This window comes from Platichthys flesus, chromosome 14 (assembly GCF_949316205.1).
Source record: "Platichthys flesus chromosome 14, fPlaFle2.1, whole genome shotgun sequence".
In the NCBI taxonomy this organism is placed as follows: Eukaryota; Metazoa; Chordata; class Actinopteri; order Pleuronectiformes; family Pleuronectidae; genus Platichthys; species Platichthys flesus.
In genome coordinates this window covers 14,659,841-14,684,053 of record NC_084958.1, presented here as the reverse complement: position 1 = coordinate 14,684,053, position 24,213 = coordinate 14,659,841, and the positions used below count along the sequence as shown (strand labels likewise).

General features: G+C 40.1%; 1 protein-coding gene across 4 annotated transcripts in view; it reads right to left on the bottom strand.

The window, feature by feature from the left end:
- Positions 1–24,213, bottom strand: part of arhgap21b (Rho GTPase activating protein 21b) — a 35,422-nt gene that overhangs the window by 10,006 nt on the left and 1,203 nt on the right. For 2 of the 4 annotated variants that reach the window (XM_062404017.1, XM_062404019.1), the window contains exons 2-13: positions 23,669–23,879; positions 16,224–16,406; positions 16,063–16,084; positions 10,792–10,887; positions 10,352–10,430; positions 10,211–10,265; positions 4,564–6,130; positions 1,741–1,887; positions 1,252–1,354; positions 1,088–1,133; positions 515–640; positions 118–417 (exon numbers count right to left, since the gene is read on the bottom strand). In XM_062404017.1, the coding sequence (XP_062260001.1) occupies positions 118–417; positions 515–640; positions 1,088–1,133; positions 1,252–1,354; positions 1,741–1,887; positions 4,564–6,130; positions 10,211–10,265; positions 10,352–10,430; positions 10,792–10,887; positions 16,063–16,084; positions 16,224–16,406; positions 23,669–23,740 (2,796 nt within the window). In that variant the 5' untranslated portion in view covers positions 23,741–23,879. The remainder of the gene's footprint in view (positions 1–117; positions 418–514; positions 641–1,087; positions 1,134–1,251; positions 1,355–1,740; positions 1,888–4,563; positions 6,131–10,210; positions 10,266–10,351; positions 10,431–10,791; positions 10,888–16,062; positions 16,085–16,223; positions 16,407–23,668; positions 23,880–24,213) is intronic. The other 2 variants (XM_062404020.1, XM_062404021.1) reach the window with 1 other exon arrangement.

Sequence of the window (24,213 nt, the reverse complement as noted above, 5' to 3'; positions counted from 1 at the left end):
TTTTCCTGTAAAGTGCTAGGCTCGGCCCTGATGACAGTTTACATTTAGGACTGTCGTGCAGTGTGCCCATCTTTTTGTGGCTGAACGGCACTCAAAATTAGTCCAAATAGAACTCACCTCTTCATCCGGGTTGCTATTTTCCTGAATGACTCTGATCCACGACAGCATAGCGTCCCTCCCTTCAGCCTGGAACAAGTACTCGCAGTCTGAGGTGGTTAGTCGCAGCACGTTCTTACGTCTCGTATCGCTATAGGAGATGTCAATCAGACAGGCCTTGATGCTGATTCGTAGCGGGTCCTCTTCAGATTGTGTTGACACATGAGAGAGTGCATCTTTCCTGTCTTTGTAGAGGGTCAAGTTGTGACCTTGTAGCACACCATACATCTGCTTCCATGATCTCATTCCTCCGCTGACACGCTACAGAGACAAGAGACGGGGGAATATAAATACTTACACATCAAAAGAGTAGTGATATGCGTGGCTGCTAAATGAAGGTGTGACTGTAAATGCGTACCTTGTTTTTATCAGTACTAAACTGCCTTAAATTAAGCAGCCCTTCTTTGGAGGAATCAGCAAAGATATCTGATGAGGAATCCCTTCGAGATCCTGAATCCCCAGATGATTTATGTCCATCCAGAGCCTGTAAATATGAATACATCTCATTAGCTGCCATAAGAAAGTGCTACGGAAAGTGGGGTGGAGGAGAAACAAAGCCGAGTGTCACCTAGTGATGTCATGGTTACATGGGCATCAAGACATCACAGTATCTATTTATATTTGTGCTTCAGAAAGCTTCCCAAGGAGTGAAGGTAAATGAGAAAGGTTAAATTAAATTCAGATTGTTTGTAAATTATGAAGGCTTCCATATTTACTGAGGCTGTTGCAGAAATCGCATTTCAATGACATTTGCACTCGTGAAGAGATTGTTATTTAGTCAACCTAGATACATTTCAATGCCATGTAAAATAGAATCACCATCATTGATTACCAAAAAATAAAACAAAAACAGCTAAATATACATGAATACAAAACTCAATAACTGAATAATAAAAGTTGGCATGTTGTGTATAATCTGTTAGAGTCTCACCTTTCTCAAGCCCTTGAAACTGGGCATGTGCTTACTGGAAGATCTCCTTAAGATGTGGAAGAACAAAAGAGACAAGTTATTTCAAGTCAGAGACATGGCCAGAAAGATTCAAAGGCAAATAAAACGAGGGAGGGAGCAGTGATTTAATAGTGGTATGCACTCACCCTCTACCCTCCTCTTGGTAGTTATCAAGACCCTCATCGTAGGATTTGGATCGCTCCGTTTTACTGGCTGTGTCAGATTCCTCTAAAGCACTTCTCAGGGACTCTGTAAAGCAAGGGAAAAAAATATATCAATAAAATGTATAACCCAAGTTATGAGTGTAAATGGAGGTCACCATGACATATGGTCTACAGGAAAGTTTTAGAACAATATTTCAAGAACACCAAATGATGAGTTAAGATGATTCACCTGCATTTACTGAGCTTGTGAAGGTGGCTAAGCCCCAATAAATACATTTCAAAATTTCATTAGTGATGTAAGCTACAGTTAAAATTATTAGCTGATTAATTCATCAATCCGATATGACTTTGTGTTAACTTGTTTAGGTACTTTTTTTTTTTTACAACTTTCTGTGATTTATCCTTTGTTTTCTCTATGCCAAACCTTTACTCACATCGCTTTCACAAAGCCAAACCAACACTTATTTTCACCTTGGTCATGTGATAGTTGACGTCGAATGGTAAGACAAGGCGAGCCTGGACTGGAGGGACCTGTAGTCATGGACTGTGCAACAGATATCACAGCGGAGGGTGGGATCGGAGTGGCCTCTCGATCGACACTGGGGCTGACTGGCTCATCTGATGAAAAGAAAACATTCAGTGTGAGCACAGAGATTCTCTCCAGCTTTTGTCAAAGATGTAACTGTAACTATAGCTGCTTTCCGACGTGAACTGAACTCCAGTGATCTCCTGAACATTCTCCAGAGGGGCTATATGTGTGAACGCAAATGTCTGAGTGAGAGCCTCTAGATATTCTGAAACCATTCAACAGCCAGTTCCTGGGTATAATAATCCCTGGTAAGGAATCACTTCGATGTATGAAAAAGAATGAAAAAGGGCTTTTTGTGATTAGAGCCGACGCCTACACCTATGTTATAAATTAAAACGTGATCTCCGCAGCAGAGTTTATACGTTATAGCCTCTGGATGCTGCGCCGCCCCTCACCTAAACTCTCTACAAATTTCAGCCAAAGTCTGGACCCAAATCTCCAGTCTTCATCCAGAAGTCATGTCTCAAAACGGCTTAGATCACATTTACGTAAGGTGCCTTTTGGGTATGCTGTTTTTTAGACTTCCTCATCTATCGACAATGGGAGACTTTTAAAAACTGCATTTCTGTGACTCCCATGGAAAAATACAGCTCAGAATGGGTTCGGATCTTCTTCTGACATGATTTATTTTTTTAGAGAGAAGGAAGTTCTTCACTCTTGAGTATCGCCCACTCCTGGCACTTCCAATTCTGAAAGAACTGAGAGTACAAAGCTGCTCTCTGCAGCCAAGGGGCTTGTGGAGCTAAATTTAAAAGTAACTGTCCTAGTTGCAGTCTGTACCCAACTTTGAAACAGGGCAAGTAAAAGGATGTCACCATATCCCTAAAAGGCCTGATGATACTAAGTTCTGCTTTGCAACTGTTACTAAACATTACTTATTTGCAATATCTTCTATCGTTATCTATTCTCACCAAAATATAATATGCTCTTTGAATGGAGTCTTTATACATCCAAGGTCAGTATCACACTCAAAGGGATCTGTACTCAAAAACATGAAGTGAACTTCTGCATAAATGGAAAAAAAAGATAAATAAAATATCTACAGTCAGATATGATCATCTGACTTTATAACATTTAATATTCTCCTCAAGACCTTATATATGGTTTCACAAAACAGAGCTGCAATGAGTTTGAATAGCTATAAAAGTCTGCTCTAACTAATGAAAGGCCAAATTCAAGGTGCAGAGTGAAACATATAAATCATTGCCATCTAACTAAGATGCAAGATAAACAATGTTTGTAGATTAGCTAAATAAAATTATAATTTGGTTTGTATGACCAAATGACCTCACTCGACTCTCACAGCAGTGGCCTTTCAAACAGGTCATTGATGGAGGTCCAGCAAACTGCTCAATCAGGGCACTGTTCTCCTGAGCCAGGGCACCAGTCCCAGAATGGTTGTGTTGTGTAGCTGCCACTGTCACTGCCTGCTTTGTCTGCACCTGGACTGTCTTCTACACAGCAACATTACACAGACCGCTAACAAACAGTGGAAACACTGTCGGTCACCTCACTGATACTTGAAAAACTCAATTTGAAACGTGCCATGGTTCAAAATGTAAGACCACCAGCTTGATCACAAATTTATGTGTGTTGGCATCTTTATATGATTTATATTCCCATTGTGGTGTTGTCTTATAGAAACTATGATTACTGCAGTTACTACAGCTAAAATGAAAACTCACAAGTATCTCGGAACTCGTGGGTATCTCAGATGAATTCCGGGGCTAATGAACACTTGGATGACCACACCGGGAGCATAATGGAGGCAGGGTTTTTTTACATTTGAAGAAGGAGTACCCATTTGCATCAATTGTATTGGATTTGGCTAACACTAACCAAAACAACATGATTATCCATTTTTATAGAGCCTTAGTTTTATGACTGACAGACACCTAAACGTACCCGATACATATATGAGGAGATGGAAATGGAGAGCGAAAGAAACAGAAGATTTTAAAGAAGCTTTAAGAAATCTAAAAGCCTCCTTTGCTTGACAGTCAAAGCAATGTTACTTTAGCAATGTTCTCATCAAAGCACACCAGTAAACACACCGAGTACCTATAAATTTAAAATATTTTCTTCTCACTGCTGATCTGATTACAACAGATTCTCTAAAACAAGACTAAATACTCATTAAAAATTTCAACCACAGTAAGAAATGTGTCTGTTGACACTTACAAGACCTGATACTGAAACTTTCTGAAACCCTCCCGAAGTCCAAAAGTTAATGCTTACTTTGAAACACATGTTAACACATGTAATTGGTAAAACAGTTGTTGTTGAGAACGGTTTAATCTTACAGGACTGCTGAATCTTAATGCAACCAAAGGATAAAACATACAAGAAAACAAAGTATGGGGAAGAGAAATTAAATTATTCCAAAAGGCTTAAGCCATCCTCTCCAACCCACTTCAGCCAAATATCCTGCAAAAGATTAATGAATGTGTGAGCATCTCCACAGCTCTACATAGACAGAACAATGATATGCTAAATCAGATTATCAATTCAACGACAAAGGTCTACAGGCTCCACACTCAGTCTCTCATCGTTCTATTTTAAACTGATTTCTATTAGCATCAATGGTTAAAGCCCTTTAATTAGCTACAGTATCTGCTCTGCCAGCCGTCCTCATGTTACTACTGCCTGTGGTAGTCGCCATGACAACGTGGGCTGTCAAGGCTTACAACTGACAATTCTCTTACCGATGAATGGAATGGAGTCCAGAGACTCATCCAGGTTGCTAGAACAGGAGGTGTGACATTGTTCCCCAAGGCGGCGTATGTGTATTTCTCTACGTGCATCGTTGGGAAGCCAGCATGCCGCCACATCTGCTGTGGGATCTGCTCCGTCATCGTTAACAGCCAGAATGTAGGAAGGGTGTCGAAGAGGACTGGGGTTCTTTCCAGGGGGGGGCTTCTCCCTCAGAACCACTTCGGACGCTGTTGGGCTTCGTCCGTTCACTTGACTCTGGGGTTCTAGGTGGGGAGGTTTGAGGATGCTAGGCCTCTGAGGCATCTGTTTTGGGGTAGAAGAAGACCTGCGTCCTACCAATGTTGCGTCTCTGCCTGCCTCAACAGGCTGCATGCTTTCACCCCGTGTCCTGCTCGGCCCTTTAGTAGTGCGGCCTGAATGGTTTCCTTTGACTGGAACTCTTTGCTCAGCAAAAGAATGTTCAGCACTTGTGCTCTTTCCGAAATGTGAGGGTCTGTCTGAGAGCATGGGTGAGGAGCGGGCCTGAAGAGAGTCTGGCCCTTTAGAGTAGAGAACAGGGTTGGGTGCCCCCCTCATGCCACCACTGTATCCAACAGAAGGCCTGTGGAGCATGGCTTGTCTAGGGATAGACTGCCTACTGGGCCTCATACCTTGTTCTGCCCTTACATACCCTCCTCTCCTCTCATTGAGTCGAACCAGCTCTGCAGGGTCAACATAGTCTGTGGAGTGTGCCCGAGCTTTGTGCACAAGCCCATCTTGGGATACGCTTCGAGGGGGCCAGTTCCTGGCATGGCCCATCCTTTCTGCACTACTAACGCGGTCCTGCGAGGCACTGCGCGGGGCTATCTGAAAGTGGGGTGGAGGTCCTTGGTATGACCGTTCATGGGAGGTACTCCTACGTCGTATCCCCTTAGGGCCCCAGTCTCCTCGGGGAATGTGATGAGTAGCACCAAAGCTGGTCTGATTGGCAGTTCGCAAACTGTCAAGCCTCTCCTGGATAGTCCGGCTACCATGGGAATGGATTCCTTTGTTGTCAATGTACTCCCTGTATGTCTGGTAAGTGCGCCAATCAATGTTTTGATGGTTGCCTGGGTAGTGAGGTACCTGACCTCCATATGGAACCATTCCTGGACCACTGGGATAGACATCAGCCTTTCGGTGTTGAGGATACTGAGCCAGTGACCCAGGCCTCCCTCTGGCAAAGACAGGATCCATGAAATCCATCCTGTGAGCTGGACCTTTGCGCACCATGTGGGCTGCATCAGGAGGAACCACCACAGTCCTCACACTGTCGTTGCGCATGCAAACTGCCATCTGGCTTTTTGGATAAGATTGGGGAGGAGGAGGAGATGGGGGCACGGTGATCTCCTTTCGGTATCCATGGTCAGGAGGTGCTGTTGGCCCTCTGCAGACCTGCCCCACTGTGTCTGTCGCCTGGGCCATGCCCGTAGGCTTACAGTCTACTCTGGGGTAGCATACTGGGGGTGGGTCAGGAATGTGACAGGCATTTCCACTGTAGTTGCTTTGGCCGCGGATGTAGGCATCCTGGGAGTAGGCCTAAAGACAGAGCAACAAAGCAGTGTTAGAACAGATATAGTACAAACTGCATTTGCAAGTGCGTTTAAAATTCAACATTGTGCTACTAGATCTTTAAAGAGAAGTCAGGCAAGATATTACAAATGTTACTGGATGCATGTGTGTGGGCAGTGTGTGTTGCAGTATGAGTGTGTGGAGGCGTTAGCGGTTCAGGGGTGTCAGTGGACTTCATCTGCTCCTTTTTTAGTGTTCGTTTGGTAATGTTCACGGCTGCATGGCAGATGACAGCACACTATATAACCAAAGCAAAGACTTAAGATGGTGCTTCATACAAGATGTTTAGGGTACAGCAGTCTCTCTCATATTGCTACAATGGATCTCCAAAAAATAATCTGTTGCAAGGCAACAATGGTGATTTTCAATATGAAGTAATAAAAACAACTCTACACAATTTAGATGAGGTAAAATTCTTCCGACACATAACAGATGTGTTTGTAAGACACATAACATTAATCTACTTTAACCAAAACATATTGTGCCTGAAATAAAGCATGGGCCGTGTAAAGGTATGAGGACTTTGAACCTACTACAAGCTGGTGTCCAATTACGATCTTACATAAAACTATGTGTACACCAGCAATCTGTACCAGTCGCTGTTCCTCCCTTTGTAAGCATGAGTGTACAGGAGAGTTCAGAGGTCACTGGCATTTATCACACTAATGAAATATGGCATGGAGGATAAAGGCGGCGAGGTTTTACTGAGTTGCCAGCTGGATGCCAGCTCGAGTCCTCAATCTAACAGGTACTGCAGGCACGGCACATCGGCCATTTCTGAGTGCACATTTGATTCAGCAACACAGAGATGACCATTTAACAATAATCCAGGTAAACTAAAAAGCAATAATGCAAAACCTGAAGACTACATCCTATAATGACGTTGCTGTCATGCATCACATATGGAAAATGAGATGGCAAGGCATGACGTGTCAACGTGAAGTGGCAGCTCAGTCTGCTGTGCGCTTACCAGATTAGTAGAATCCCAAGAAAAAGGCTACCGATACAGCATGTGAAAACAAGAGCATTAAGAAATCAAGGGAAAGAGGGTGGATGAGAAAAAGATGCCAACAGAGCAAAATGCACTCAATACAAAAGACATGACAGATTTGGAGAGAAGAGAGCGTTTACCAGCCATAGCAATGCCTGTGCTTGACATGCTAAAAATACACCAGAGCTGCAGCAGCAGCAGAGAGATGAAGAAGCAAAGATGTAACAGGGGTTGCCACGTTACGACCTGCCTGTGCCAGTCAGTCCTGGGTGAGGTGGCAGGAGCAGAAGCTCGCCCTTCCTTCTGCTGTTATATCGCCATGGTTCAATCCATCTTCAACCAGAATATTACGCTGACTGAACAAGGTGCCTCCAGTCTATGTCTCCCTCCCTCTACTATTGCTCACATGACAGAAGCAGCAGCTGCTGATTATACATTCAGCTGTGATGGTACAGCTCCCCCTCCCACTCCTTCCTCCTCTCTCTTTTTTTTTTCCCGTCAGCATCAACCTGTTCAAAACACAGGGCGGTCAGCTAATTTTATCTACCGGTTTTATTTCATCCTTCATACTGTTCCCTCCTCTTCCCCTGCTCAGTATTTCTCTGCTTTCCTCATCTACAGTTACCGCCCTTTTCTGCTCCTTGAATGCACACGCTCCGTCTCTTTGCTAAGCAACTGCAGCCTGTCTCCAAGCACCCAGTGTTTGCTGCCTCCTACAGTGAAAGTCATCCTGCTTGCGTCTCTGATAATCCCGTTGTTCCTCTAGCCTTCATTATTCTACCTGCCTACATTAATAGATATTTTTGTGCAGCCTCTGGCCATTTACTGTACCACAATACTATTGTAAGATAAAAATGGTTTTGGTACAGAGGGGGAAAACTGAGTAACAGAGAGGGTGGAGCTAATGGGGGGAGAGGTGGAGCAATAGTCAATTGGTTGTGAGAAGATTATCTCATAACAGATGTAGAAGTGGATGTTAAATTCTTTTCTTTTTATGTTTAATTAAGTTCCTTATTTAAATTTGCGCATGGTAGAAGGATATATCTTGATAGTGTATAACAATCATTGACACCATGTTTTAAATAAAAGACATGCTTGCATATTTTAGATGGATATACTGCTAAAACAGAGACATATGAAATTACAATTCTGCAGGCCATACTGAATGTTAAAATGAAAAACCTATCTAGTTAATTATGAAGATTCAGTGCAGCAATAAAGACTCCACAAGGGAATGTTTCAGGTGAAGAAAACATCTCGGCTCTTTCATTATACCATTCATAAACAGCCTGTCAGATAACAAGAAGCCCATGGGAGCGTCATGACAAAGCACTTACTGTGATTTACTATAGATATGGAAACAGATGAGTGCACCTTCACTTAGTCCTGAATGTGCTGCCAAAACCTGCCTGCAGCATGCATTAATGGTTAATGATGAGCTCTACAGTGACGACCGGTACAAAGACTTATATGAAATAGTTTTTGGGACATGTATTATTCAAAATATTTTTTAGAAGAGGTTTTGACAAGAAAAGACTACGCTAATATATTAAGCCAATTTAGAATAGGGATACCTGAAGTCTCAGTAGTAGGGATAAACCTTGCTATCACAGTCTTAGCATTCAACTTTAATTAAGGTATATAATAAAAGTCTAAATCATAGGAAATGTTTACTGTAACATAAACACACAAAAATATTTTTTCTTGGATTTATTTCTAACATTTATCTTATTTATTTTTCTGATGAATAATCTACAATCTCCTTGTGTATTATATGTTAATTATATCTTAAGCTATTTTTAAACAATCTGGGATTTCTATTAAACCATCTACTCAGGTCTTACTCATTAGATGGATTACCCATAATTCCTTGAAAGCAGTCATAGATGCCATAAAGCCATAGAATGTCATTCTTGGGATATTTGCAATGCGATTTGATTGGTTGGTATCTTTGCCCCTCGCTTTAGAAGTGAAACTTGCTGCAACAGGAAATGAAGCATTACTACACAATGTCAAACATTTCCTCAGAAGAAAATAAATCCCTCATCCACTTAATTTCCTGGTTGAGTTTCCATTGTTTAAACTTTGGGGGTTTTCCCCTTTCCTTTAGTCTGTCATATGAATTTTTGCTCAATCTCTTCATTTCCTGGTTGAGTTTCCCCTCTCTTTTCCCTTTTTGGGATTTTCCCTTTCCATTAGTGTGTCATAAATATTAGAGTCCTCAGCAATCGGAGCTAATCTCTCCCACAGAAAACAGTGTTCCTGAAGTGCCCAAAACATATTGTCTGCATTCCTGGATTTGTTTGTGTGTTAAAGGAGGCTGTTTGTTCGACCAAACTTATTGTGCATACCTGAAAACAAACCCAAAAATCAAACACATGCAAATGTTAATTAGAGCAAAAATCGGACCTCCTTCTAAACGTTTTGATTGTGGTAAACTGCTGCAGGTAAAAACCACAGAGCCTATCACATGTTCATCAGCATGTATGGTAGTGATCCATGTTCCCTCAGCTGTCGTTAAGGACTTGAAAGCACAGCCAAAATAAAACGCCAAAAACCTCTTATATTCAACTATAAAATGTAGGTCTATTCCTCACAGAGTTGACTTAGGGAAAGTTTTAATTTTTTTTGCATAATACAATAACTTTGTCCCTTTTGCTCGTCAAAACATATAACCTTAAAGGATCGGGTTGTGTATATTACATTATGATAATATGTCTGTATAATGAAATACAAGAAGCTCTTTCTCTACGACTGCACATATAGTCCATTTCAGCAGCAGTGTCAGTATCAGTTCTGGAGGACAGTAACACTTCTCTGGCCTGATTAAGAGGCCTAGATAGTGAGCTCTGATGGGATAGGAAAACTGCCTGCATCATCTGACTACTGTCCTAATATGAAAACCTTAAAGTAGAGCAGCTCTCTGAGATACCACAATTTGGGGCTTGACAACAGATCAATTTCAGTTATTTGTTAAAGAATACACATTCAAAAATGTGGAAGAAAATACCAATTTAATCCCATTTATAAAAATTGAATGGTAAAGAAAAACTTACCAGCTGAAGTATGTCCTCATCTTTTGGCATCACACAAAGTTCAAGAAAGTCACCACTGTTGGGGAATAAACGAATAAGCTTACCCTCTGGAAAATTCATTAGCTAACCAAAATTAAAATACAAAAATGTATATTATCTCACCTGTCTTGGATTAAGGATATGACCTCACAATAGGCTTTCCCAATAATGCTTGCCCCATTCACCTTCACTAAGCGATCACCTAACAGGCAATGAAAACAAGTGGAATGAAAATAGTGGTAATAAAAGACCATAAAGCAAAAAGAGCTGATTGAAACGTTCAGGATTGTAGAAGGAAATGTTTTATCACACTTATCATTACATGCATGTGTAAAAACACATGTTTTATGTATAGATGTCTATATTTAGAGAGAGATTCTACATAATTAATTGTTAGCTAAATTGTACACTATAATTAATTAATATAAGTCCCCTGCTATGTTTATCCATTGGAGGATTTACAGGACCTTTATTTTTTAAATGTCACGACCAAGTAATTGCACTCCCAATCAATGTGTCTCGGTGAGTAGAGGAGACTGATTATATCAACCATTGATGATTACCTGTGCAAAGCCCGGCTCCGTGAGCAGGACCACCTTCTTTGACTTGCTTGACGAAGATGGTGTCCATCGGTTCCAGCCTGTTGCGCTGTCTCCCTGCTGATACCAGAGAGAAAGGTAGAAATGAGTGGACACATAACAGCATATAAAATGTAATGTAGGTCAGCTTTATTGTGCTTTTTTTTTTTTAAATGCTCTTCATCAGATTTTGCTACTGAGATACAAGCAATGCTCTACTCTAGGTTCGTTTAAAATCTCGTTTAAAAACTCCCAGACCTACCACTGAGTAACAGACTGAGCAGTAAACTGCTTCATGACATTTATGTGACGGAGGAGAATGACTGTGTATGAGAATGAGACAGAAAGTGGGTGGTTTGTCCTAAAATTTGGAGGCATGTGAATCAACATTATGAGAGCACAACAGGCTTTGTTCTGACCAACATATGCCAACAGTTCAACCGCTTTCAATAGCCGTGATCATTAATTGGTTCAGTGAAAAAACAAATCTCTATGGGGGACTTGCATGGTTTTAGAGAAGTGGATAAAAGCAGCTTAATAGAGGGAAACCTATTTGCTCATGCTGCTCCAGTCTCCTAGCAGCTGCGAGGCTGCAGAAGAGAAGGAGGAGAGAAAAGAAAGAGGGAGGGTGTGAGAGGAAGAGAGGCTAAGAGAAGGTAAAGTGACAGTGTGCTCAGCTGCACAACTCCTACTCTTTCCTTATAAAGTGAGAAAAAGCTCTGTGTGCAGCCAAAGAGCAGCTGAACTTCTTCCCTGTGTAGTTAACATTCTGCCAGTGAGTCAGTGCACGGTGGCTTACAAACTACAGTGGCCAGAAAAATATTGTACAAGTTCCTTTAAAAAATACCAGCCTTGCCAATAAAGAGGTTAAATGTTCTTAACATGTTTCTTATGCCATGCATAACAATATTACAGTGTTATTAATGTGATTGGACAATAGAAACTGGAATGCAGGCCAATTTAATTAATCAAAAATGCGAATAATCTCTTCAGCCAATAACTTAACTGATTTAATTTAACTCACAAATACTTTGGCTTCCATTTTTCTCTGTTCCACATTTGAGATTACTCATGCAGAATCACCTTCTGGGGACTCACATTATGTAACACTGCCACAGGAGTCCCCAAGACAGACTCCCTCTGGTGGTATACAGTGGGGCTACATCTCCATTTACACAATGGAACGATTTTTTGTTTGAGCCACCATATATGTTTAAAGTATGGTAGAGTAATTGCTGGGCAATTATCTCATTATAGATTTCATCAATAGCAATATAACACACATAATTAATTGATTGTTAAGACCCATCAATACAGACTATTAACCTAACAGGCAATAACTGTAAATCTTATTCAATGGTGCTTTTTTTTACAGTAGTCTAAATATGTATGTGCTATACATAACTGCTTAGGGCAATACAAATATTTTAACCACTTGGGGAAAGCAGAAAAAATACTTGGTAAATAGCAGTAAAAGCAACCTGAAGTAAATCATTTTTATTCTCACACTAAAAAGACTATTTGAGAAAGAAAAAGCAGAAGTCATTTAATAGAGAATATCTAAGTCAAAACTACACTTTGGTGTAAACAATGAGCACTGAACCACAAAATGAAAGCTTTGATTGAGGTACAAGAAAAGGGAACATTAGATCATAATTGGATCCAAACTTGACCCCAGACTTGTGACAGAGGAGCTTTGTCTCAGCAGAAAACTGTAATAGAATAAGGCAAATGAATCTGGTGTGGCACCATGGAGGGAGAAGAGCAGCACACCCATTGCTGTGATGCAATGTTCAATACTTTAACTCGTGTTATGGCACATATTGCCTACTTCAAATAAAACCACACCTCACCTTTACGTTTAGCTGTGTCAGTGAGCAATCGACATAGTGACGTCATTGATCTTTCCAGCAATCAATGGTCCAAGATGCAAGTCTAATTTTGTTCTAATGACTAAGACTAAGGTTGTAAAATACAGATAGAGCTGTCCAAGGATAAACAGTTGAGAGTGGATACCTTTTTTTTATTATGTATTTTATATTTTAAATCTTCAATTCATATGTTAAACTCATTTCTCTCATACTTATTCACATTCTTTCTTTGATATGGTAGTTTTCAAAATATCTCCATACCTATACTGATAAACTAACCAAAAACATTGGGTAAAGCAATGAAATAACAATGACAGAACATGGAATGTAAAACAATTCTAGTTTGACTCAAAAGAAAACTAGAAAATGCACTCAGCAGAGCATAGACCTTTGTCAAGGAGGTGTCTGCAGTTTGCTTAAGTGCAAAAAACTGTTGGCTGTAAAATAAGGTGCGGTAGGTTCATTGTTTGCATAACAGAGATTGAGCTTTTGACCACTAAGCTTGATACATATCGAATGATTTGTTCATGCATAACTTGAAACCAAATAGTTTTCTCTTTCTATGAGACAGATCTGAAAATATAAAAAGGAACCTGTCGAGGTGCAGGAACACCTGGCTTTCATAGGGACCGGAAGACGTCACTCTTGATTAGTTTACTACATGTCATGGACAACCCTTTGGAACCACTTACTCTGCACAGCAACATTCTTTTGCCTCTGTTGAACTGGCATAAGTGGATTTGGACACACCCTAAATGCACCTGCTGATCATAAAAATTAATCTGACACTGGTTTTCATGTTCAATAAAAGTGGATTGTTGAAAATTTCGTGGTGTTATTAAAGCTTTTACATGTTGTGCAGTATTCCCAGTCTCCTATAGCTGAGGTTTTTCCAATTAGTAAACTCCCTCAGTCTAAATAGATTAGCATTGTTGTGTCTCTGGATTTGCTACGACTGTTCTGGAAGTGAAATAATGCCACATTTTACTTGAGGTAATATTTTTTCCGACAAGACATAGACGGTTGTCATTAGCACTTGTGTTTGCAGCCATTGTTCTGTCATCATGAGAGCTAAAGATGGTTGGCAAGCCACTAACACCCGCAAGTAGTATAAGTAGAGAACTGTGCACAGACACTGCACACATCTATGCAACTCATAGGAACAATACTGATAAAATGTGTTGTCACTCAGCATTAAACAGAAGGGTATTGCAATACTCCTTACGTACCAATATATTGTGCAGAACTGTTCATGCAAATCCCACGACTCTTTAATATTCTCTAGGCCAACTCAGTCCAAAGCTACACACTAAAAGCTTGAGATTTGCTACAGTGTTTCTTGCTTGGCGCATAAATCCTGACTGGGAGCTGGCTCCTCTATAATTTCATTTTAAGTCTGAACATTAACAAGGAGCAACGCCTGAGTATGCTTTCAGCATTTCCCTGTTGGTGCAAACATCACAAAGGGGTTCAGAAAAACTGTTCAAATCCAGAACAGAGACTTGATAATATCATTTCATTCTGTGGTTATGAACTAATGAGAAGAAAAAGTCATCTGATCTTTGTAGAAGCCTCTATACGGAAAAACAGCTATGTTTATGCAGTGATTGTTAACTGCCTGTTTGTGTGTGTGTGTGTATGTGCAGGTCTACATGATTCATTGTGTAAATACATCACATACAGGCCATTCAGGATTTTAATTTGATGAGAGCAACAATTACCATTAGTGCAGGACTGCAAGTTAAATCATGCGTGTGTTGAGGGTATGTGCAGATGACCATGTCACCGTGCATTCTGCTTTCTAATGAATGTTGTCTCCACATCATTATAAACGATCAGCTGCACAAAACAATCATGAACACATATATAATAAAAATCCTTACAAATTCAATAGGGCCTCACACCGATTTCGGTGCTCGGGCCCTAAATATTTTTATATATGTTTATATAACACCAATATTGTGCAATACCATGAAATACAATCTAAAACTTTTAGTTAATACAATTTTAAAACACAGACCATAGACTTTCTCTTCTATTAAATTTAATTGATGCTAATACAAATGGATCTATCAATGAAGAGATGAGATTATTATAAGGGGAAAATATGGTTTTACTCTTTATACAGGCAAATGACAAACTAAAAAATGTGGGCCTATGCTTCAAAATGTGTCTTACAGTTAACAGTTATTAAGACTTGAGCTAGGCTGATTGTTGTGTTGTCCTTTGTGGGAACATCAACTGGTGTACGGACATTTACTCTCTTCTGGTTTTCGTCGTTCCAGCAACTAATGTTTATCAAGTTTTGGATCATGCTTTTGTTTATTTTCTAGTTAAGCCTTGCAAACAAAAACAGTCAAATTATGATGTTTTGGCATGAGACATGTCACTAGATTACAGAGCAGCTCTCTCCGTCAAGTGAAAGGCTGACTGAGGTTCATTCTTGTTTTACCTTGGTTTCTCACGCTCTGTCTTAACCTACTTTGCCTCCTCCAACAAAGGGGCCTTTTTCTCTTGCCAAATAGTTTCCAAACTTTCTTTGGTTGTTCCATCGTCCACCATATCCACTGGCTTGCGGAAGCTACTGAGTTACTGGGGGAAACAAAAGCACAAGCCTCTTTCTGTTTTGGCTGTGCAGTGGTGGACGCACATCCTTTATGCTGTAAATCGAAAAATTAAATCAAGCTCTTTTCTGCTAATTTAATGCCCTGTTGCAGATCAGAATTGCCTATTGAAATCAATGTTATCATTATTCATAGGGCCATCACAGTGTGCACTCAACATCTGCCTCACAATGATAAATCCACTAACTTTACTTCTACCCACAGGATCTTTAAAGGATTTTAAGAAACACAGCTTTGCCTGTGTTTTTATAAAAAATTGAATTAGAAGAGCTGATGACAAAAACTTTACTTAAGTCAAAGGGATACAATACTAACCAATACATTACCATCACTTTGTATTCAAACAAATCAGCATTCATTTTATGTGGTGTCTACCTTATGAAGTGAGAAAAACAGGACAGCAAGCGTTGAGGCTAACAAGGGGAACTAGGGTCAGACCCACACAACCCAGTAAAACGTTGAGGCCATCTCTTTCTGAAAGCCTTTCCATGATGAGATTGAAAACCAGCATGAGCAACAAAGTGAAACAATATGGAGAGGAGGGTCAGTGCAGGACAGAAACAGGTGGTGCTAACCAAACCTTTCATGCCTCCACAAAGGTCAGTGACACACAGGCGCTACATTGTTTTCATTGCATAAGGAAGGAAAAAGAACCAAAAGAGTGGCTGGATTAAGAGTAATTAGAAGTCAGAGGCACTGCTCTGACTCAGCAGCATTGATGGCCAGGCAGAAAGAAGAAAAGCAGAAAAATGTCTGCTTACCTTTGGGGCCATAATCTTCTTCCTGTAAGAAAACACAAACACGCATGTGACTTTGCTGCTTGTGGACACAGAAATTAGGCATCAGGCTTTTTGTTGACTCAGTGTTATCTTACGCGACCAGCAAACAATATTCAGGTGTACGAAACTCAAATGAAATTTACCGGGAAGCCGTGCATGGTTGACTCCGGAGGGTAAACGATGAAGTGCCGCAGGGTGAAGCCGAAGCCTTGCGAAGTTCGACGTAAACGCAAAGTTTTAGGTCTCGGCCATGAAAATGGCTCTTCCTCGGTTGAGTTTGGTGCTGCGGGAGAATCTGCCATGTTTCTCCACTCTGGAGAGTCATTCTGCAACAAAAAAAAGAAAGACAGTGAAGGACTTTTAATTTAAGTGGTCTGTATTTGACTTTGATACACAGCACAACAACGTCAAGCTGGAGCGTGACCTTTGACGATTTCATCAGTGACATCATCTGTGCTGTGCCGTCAGTGCATGAGTGGGATATATGAGTCATACACAAGCACTATATATAACGAAGTATAAAAACACTGTATAAATGCGATGTGGTGGAATGGTTTAATTTGACTCATAGCGTAAAAGACTGAGTTGTCATTATGGTCAGAAAAGAGCTAAATAAATAGCTCAATAAAAAAAGTCCATTGACCATCAGTTTATCGGATGAACAGATTTGTCCATTTAAAGATGAAGCATGGAATAAAAAAAAAATTGAAAAACAGATGATACACCAAAAAAAGTCACTAAAAACTACACCAATTTATAAATACCACTAAGGCCTCTATTTTATAGGAGTAACTGCACATGAAAAATGTTAACGACAAATGTTAATTACCTTTAAAAAAAAACCTTACTGGCTGTCCACTGTTTACATTTGAGTTGTGGTATCTCGTTTTCACAGCTGGTGAGTAGAGCATGTCAGGCTACAGGGCTTTGGAAACCCACTCTTGTGTTTACAGTCTATTTATAGCCTCACACCTTTGTGTTGTCATGTGTGCAGCCCTCCCTCCCCCCCTCCGTTTACTCAGATCTCACCGTATAGTATTCCCTGTTCCGGTACAAACTTCAAGAAGAATTCTTGTATTTCCACACAAAAAATGTTTTTTTTCCTTCCCGTGTCTCAAAAAACCACCCCCAACCTCCGGCCCCTCCCCCCAAGAATAGACTTTCCCCCCACAATGTGAGGAATTTGATGAGCATGCATTTGCGCTATCTCTGCCTTGGCACATATATTGAGTAAAATGTCAGAAAATCTGAGTTAATTAACTGCACCATGTCACAACCACTAAAAGACAACGATAACAAGGTTTTTCCAGTCGAGGGAGTGAAGAAACTTCAGCCCGCTCACTCAATCCAGCTGTTGCAGGGAGTTGTGAATGAGCCAAACCATATTTTAAAAAAAATATATCCTGAGCAGCATTTTGGTCAGACTTTAAAACCACCATTCGACTGTTCAGAGCATTTCACAGTATGAACATTCAGCCTTTTAGTCACTTCCTTTTTTAAATACATTGTGTGCCCTGGGGGTATGTACCAAGTTAAAGCATGTTTCACTGTGTGTTTGCTGAATATTCTGCTGCTTTTCAGCAACCCAGTTTTTCCTAACGTTTTTGAGAGAAGCAATAACATAAACAACTTGAATCTTAGCATATATTAAGTGAAAACCTAAGCTGAGGAACACATAATGAGTTTTTGTGGGTTTAGTAGAGAATAAGGACCCACAGTCCTACTTTTGCTGGCTGGGAAACTGAGCTGCAGGTGCAGCTGACACGCATGTATTTTGATGAAACTAGCAAAACAGGTTTAAGTGTGTATAACCAAGCTCTGGCTGTTCTCTGATAGCAGCACTTCCATGTTGAAGTCTACATCAGAATGAGCCCTCTGTGCCTTCAAGTCAACATGCAAAATCTTTACCCAGAGAAGTGCTTGTGGTGATATGACAATAGATGAACTGGATGTTTGAAATGCTTGCATTGCTCTCATCATGGCTCCAGGGAAAGCCAATCCCAGTCTGCTGGATCTGATTTAGCCGCCAGTGCATGGAGCAATTCCCAGCCTCTGATCTTTCGATCTGGGCAACAGACGGGGTGTGGACCTCCTGACACACACATGCCGCGAAGTGTTATCATTGCCACATGCATAGTTAATACTTCTGTGACATTCCAGGACAATAAATGCCAGACCCACATTTGCCCTCCTGTTTTTTTCTCTTAATAAAATAGCTTCCGAGATCAGAAAAAAAATCGCTTGTGCTCAGGTTGGCTCACGCCATACCATACATACTGAGCCCCAGTGTTGAAATGTCTCTTAATCATGATGAACAGATGCATCGTAATGTATTTTAGGAACTTCCTTCGCACATCATCCTGCCTCCATAAATAACAACAAGAGCATCAAATGTATCTGAGTCCACAGCAGAAAATAGTCCCAAAACATTTACAGTTTATTCCCACCAGTTGTCAATATAATCCCGAAGGAAGTGAAATTACTTATTCAAGAACCATTTTGTATTATGTTTTAGTCTTTTTTCCTGGGATCTATAAGCTTTGTCCTTTCAGTAAATTACTAAATAATTATTATTAAATCATAAATGAATGAACAATTACTGGCACTAGTAAAACTCTAACATAGGTGGAGTTCAAATAAATGTGTATTATGCATGAGGATAAAACAAGCATAGAAAGTGGCTTAGTTTTGTTCCTTGCTTAACAAATGAAACATTGTTTGTATCGGTGGACATGTGGTCCTTTTCAGAGACATTGTGTGGGAAAGCTTAATTCCATGACCACAGAGATTAAAGGGGAGGTCAAACATTGCCACCCACTAACATCAGAAATTTTAGGGGCAGCACTGTACTTGCACAGCTGTTTACACACCACAAAGCCTGGTGTCTGCAGTTTTTGCAAAACACCGAAAAAGAAACTGGGATTTCCTACGTGCTCTTTTTTAACAACTACTATGAAACCACACATGGTCTGTACGTTTAAAAACTCTGGTGACATCACCAAATGACACATTACAAGCACCACATGACATCAGCTCTGAGAACGTCAGACAAGTACACAACCTGAAAATGTGAAGAAACCTAATTCTCTGTCGGCTGCCAAATTCTACACCACATCCCATACAAACCAAGCACTTAACTGTGAAAAGCCTGAGTTAATTATACAGATGGCCACTGGTGAGCGATGGGCGTTCAGCCTTGTAGTGCATGACAAGGTTAGGATTATCATTACTCTATGTAGACACACTGGGTTTTGTGCATGCCACACTTCTGAGTAGTAACACACACATGGGACACAATAGTCTTTTGTAGGGCCGGATGCATCAACACATTTCAGTGTGTGGAATTCCTTGCATTGTTTATGTTCATACCCAATTATGACGGGTCCCACTCATACTGAAGACGAGACTTCATCCTAGAAAATCCAAACCATCAAATGTGTGGGAATACTTTAAAGAGAGACCTAATAAAGACACTAGTGTTCATTTCTCCACAGAACTCGTCTTTCTCTCCCTGGGAGTGGGGGCAGAGAGTTTGTAGAAACAGGTGTTTCATTGGTTGCAGCGCTCTATCGTTCTCTCTTTTTAACAAGGAAAAGCAGGCTAAGACACCAAAATATTAGGTCTGCTATCTCCTCTATGCACCAATGAGTATGGGGGATACAAACATTAAACTATCAAATTGAATATTAATGAAATAATACAAGTAATAATAATGTTAATATAACCTTTACTTTATGAATTAATTGGAAAACAAGACAAATATTGTTTTGATATTGAGCTATTGTTATTTGCTCTGACCATCTTTGCTCACTGAGATCATCTACTATCAGAACAACCCTATTCTGAACTCTAGAAAATAGGGTGAGGACATTTTCCCCATGTACAGGATTAGACACAGCTACAAAAGAAAAATATCTGGAACATTCAGGTGAGGGGTTAGACACATCAACACGCGGCCTACCCCTTTGATGTGAAATGACATTTTACTAGGGGGCTGGCCGGAAAAGTTCAGGAAAAAGTCAGGAGCGACATTTGCAGCCCGTTCGGAAAATTTTAGGAAAATGTCCAAAGCTCAGTGTATATCAGAAAGAGCAGATGCTCATGGCTAGTATGGAAACACAGCTTTCCAGTGCATTTGCAAGTTTTTAACCATTTGTTTATGTGCATACAGACACTAAAGAATGCAGATTTACATAAATGTGTCTTTTGGAATGATGAAAGGTTTTGCTCACTTTCTGTGCCAGCCCAGTCAATAACTAGAACATATATGTATATATAAATATGCCTTCTTAAAGCATAAGTGTCAGCTGTTATTCAGCAGCATTCAGCAATGAGGCTGGAGTACTGATACATCCAACAACTATAGGATGAAACCACTGATACCTTTGGTTTATTAAGTTATTTCTCTCACAAAGCTTTGCCAAAGATCGTCATACTTCGTCCATATACTGTAAATAAGTTAATAGATTTCCTTGAAATTATAATATTCAAATGTTTAAGGCTAAAAACAATGAGACTGTTGTTTTAGCCTGTACCATTTCTAACATATCAACTGCCAGTAATGTTTGCAGTTGTTCGGACAAAAGAACAGCTACCCACTCAGCAATGTATCTCATTCAACTTCATTCATCTTCAGTGATTCTGTGTTCAAGCTGATAGGTGCAGCAAAAGACGTACAAAATGTCACACACTTCTCCACCTTGGGTGACATGGATCTCTCCACTAAGGACTGCTAAGAAACAAGGGCAAACTGAATCACATTTCTCTCCCATCTTGTGTTCTGCCATGACTAACTGCAGACAAGACTATAAGGCAACAGGAAGTAGCAGGCTTCTTCTATCCAATTGAAGGTCAATTTTCCCTTCCGATTGCCATCAGTTAGCCATATGATGCCTGCGCATATGGTTCTGTAAAAGACAGCCAGTCTAAATGAGATAAACGCTAAGCATTAATGAGGATTGTGGGAACATGGGGGGGATCTGTTTGTCAATAGCCCCCCTACAGTGCCATGTATGGGTCCTGCTTCTTCATCAATAATACAATAACCTTACTCTAATTTCTGTTGTTCTACTGGAGTATAAAAAGATAATTTAAATTTAAATACAATTAAGACCCTAGGTTTTACAAAGATCCTACCACAAACAAAGTCTTAAATCCCTGTGCTGTGAACTAAATATCTAACCAGAGGAATCCAAGTAGAGGAGGGAAACATAAGCCAAGTCCGCTATTGGGATTCAGCTGCAGTGTTTGGATACCATGCTCTATTCAGTTGACGAAGAAGACAAACACTGCAGTGTGCAAAACCCAAAGACCAAAATCGTGATGGAGGAAAATCTATTATTTAAATTAGGTTATCACCAGCACAACATAAACAAGCATGATCTTGGAGCGTCAGATTAATCAGAAGACAGATAAGAAACATATTCAAAGATACAATTTTCTGTGACACAGCAAAAGTTCTGATTATTTTAAGATCTCTTAAGGGTCTCTTAAAGTACTTCACAATGCCTGCCTGGGTCAGTAATCCGTCCTCTTTTTATAATCCCTACTGATTGTTTACAGCAACAGGGGCCACACAATCTCTGAATAACAAAAAAAGGCACACCCATTTACCATCCCCATAGTTTGACCAATCTGCATCTACCGAGAGCATTCCAAGTTGTCTTTGTGCACAAGACACGTTCCAAAGAGATTTAGTAACATCCGATATGGAAAAATTCTTAAATCATTAAATCTACAGTGTCATCCCTTCCAGAGATTCCCAGGGCCAGAGACTTGGGGGGGGGGGGGGAATTGGTTTGTGTGGTAGCCTTGTGAGGAGAGCTGCCTAAAGAAGGACTTCCACTGACTGCACTTAACCAAGGCTTTCACTCACCCCATAATAACACTTTTATCACAATTCTTTAAACATCTTCCTAACGCTTTATATTAAAAGATTTTTCTTTTTTGTGTCATATGACGAAAACTGTCAAAAAAAAAGTATTTTAGCAACATTTAACAATACATACTCAGAACTGTTGAGTTTATTAAAAAAAGGAAATTCTGCTACACTATAGTTTAGACATGTGTAGACAGTGTCTCCATCTGGTTTTAATGGGAAACCATCGTCCTAGTTTCGATATTTAGCCGTGACAGTGAAAAGGGCAGGAACACAAAAATGCTGCCTCTGCAGTACATCTCCTAAATGAGCTCTACTGTGTGTTGTTTGTAGAATTAACTGTTACATGTTTAAATAGAATTGTGCTTGTTTTTTTTCTATGAAAAGGTTATGCTTGTTTCATGCGCTGGACCATGACAAAAAAAAAATCACTCCAATTAGATTAATGAGAAATCATATAACACTGTGCCTGTTATGGGTTAACTGCTATAATATCTTGTTGATTTTCAAGGGGTCCTTTACTGCCCAGTGCTTTGTCTTATGATCTAAAATTGAATGAACTTCTCTACATGCAGCCTGCTAGAGGTGACAGCTTAAGGAGCTTTACAGTCCTCATTCAAAGAGTATTCACACAGAGGCAGGGAAGCTTGAGTGAGGAATGATTATTACATTGAAGATCACGAAAGAAATGAAAGGAGAAATTACACATTCTATACATGACTGCACCTCAATTTCAAAGAGTACAACAATATGAAGGTTTCGGTTCAGGCTACATCCACACTGATATTTTTTAGATACATCACTTTTGCTACATTTACGTCTGCCGTCCGTTGCACTTTGAAAACTCAAGCAGAAACTGAGTAGAGATTTTCGGAAAGTATGATACAGACTGTTATGTTTACTTCCAGATTGAGTCATATCAGTCATGACTCCACTACAGGAGATGAACTCAACATGGGAAACAATACAAAGTGTTGCAAACCCTTACTTTCAGTAACAGTTCTACCTCATTGTCAGTCCAAAACAGAAACCCCTGCTCTTTGTTTTTTCCCATTGCTGTTCCTTTGTAGAATTTCCTGCAACTAAGCAACCAACTGCACAGTAGACGGTCTGCTCTGTGTTTACATCAGCATGTGCATGACCAGTGTACACAAATGGTCATGTGATGTGTGTTTTGAGGTGTGGTAGTATGGATGGAGACCATTTCTGATACAGACAAGAGACTGTTTTGGATTTGATTGAAACATATTAGTGTGGATGCTACCTCAGGCTCAGAGCAGATGGTGTCCTGTCTGGTATTACAGGGGTCACAGCTTAAAAACTAAAAAGACTGATCTTGAATGAACTACTTAAATATCATTGTCTTCTCCCCCTTCCACTAGTGATGAGTTTGATTAAAATTTAAAATTTAATTAAATGCTCAGCTGCGATCATCTTTTGATCTGCAATATTCCACCCTAGCCCTTACAAGAAATAGTAGCCCTCTCAGGTAAACTTGTGACATAAATCTGATGGTGGTAATTATCAAAACAACAAAAATAATTAAGCACTGAGTGAGATTAAGGCCAACAAACATTTCAACGAGAGCTGTTACAGGCACAAACAGCTGGGTCAAGGTGTCAAACACATTACTCCCCCGACACCAAACTGTAAAAAGGGAGATACTGAAACCAATTGCCAAAGTCTGGAGTTTGAAGGAGTTGTGTATACCTCACAGAAAGAAGCTCTCGCATGTTGTCTCTCATCTTCTTCAAAAGAATTAACCCAACGTGATGCCATCATTCAACTTCACTTAAAATCCTGTTGTCCGTGGGCGACCACATCGGGAAAAAAATGCAGCTCCAGCGGGATGCGAAAAAGTGTTTTAATGTTCCTCCACGTCCAATTTATATCTCCATTTCTGCTGGTCGTCTTACTCCATCTGTTCAAGAGAAGAGGGGGAGTCGTAAATAAAACATTTTGCTTTCTTTAATTACAGTCCCATTTGTGAATGAACAGCTCAGATCTGACATCTCCAAACTGCTCAAAGGTCAGCCAAAAAACCTGACTCAATACTTCAGTTGTTGAGGCCTCATAATGGTGGACCATCCGTGTTTAATTTTGTACAGCATTATGCAACAAGTCTCAATCTAATGCTATTTTCTACCTGGTGCTGTTGTGCCTCGTCGTGGCCAAACTCAGAGGCTGTAAAAACCAGCTGATTCTGAGTAGTAGTACAAGTTAGTAAACAAAGTTTATATAAGATAATCATAGTA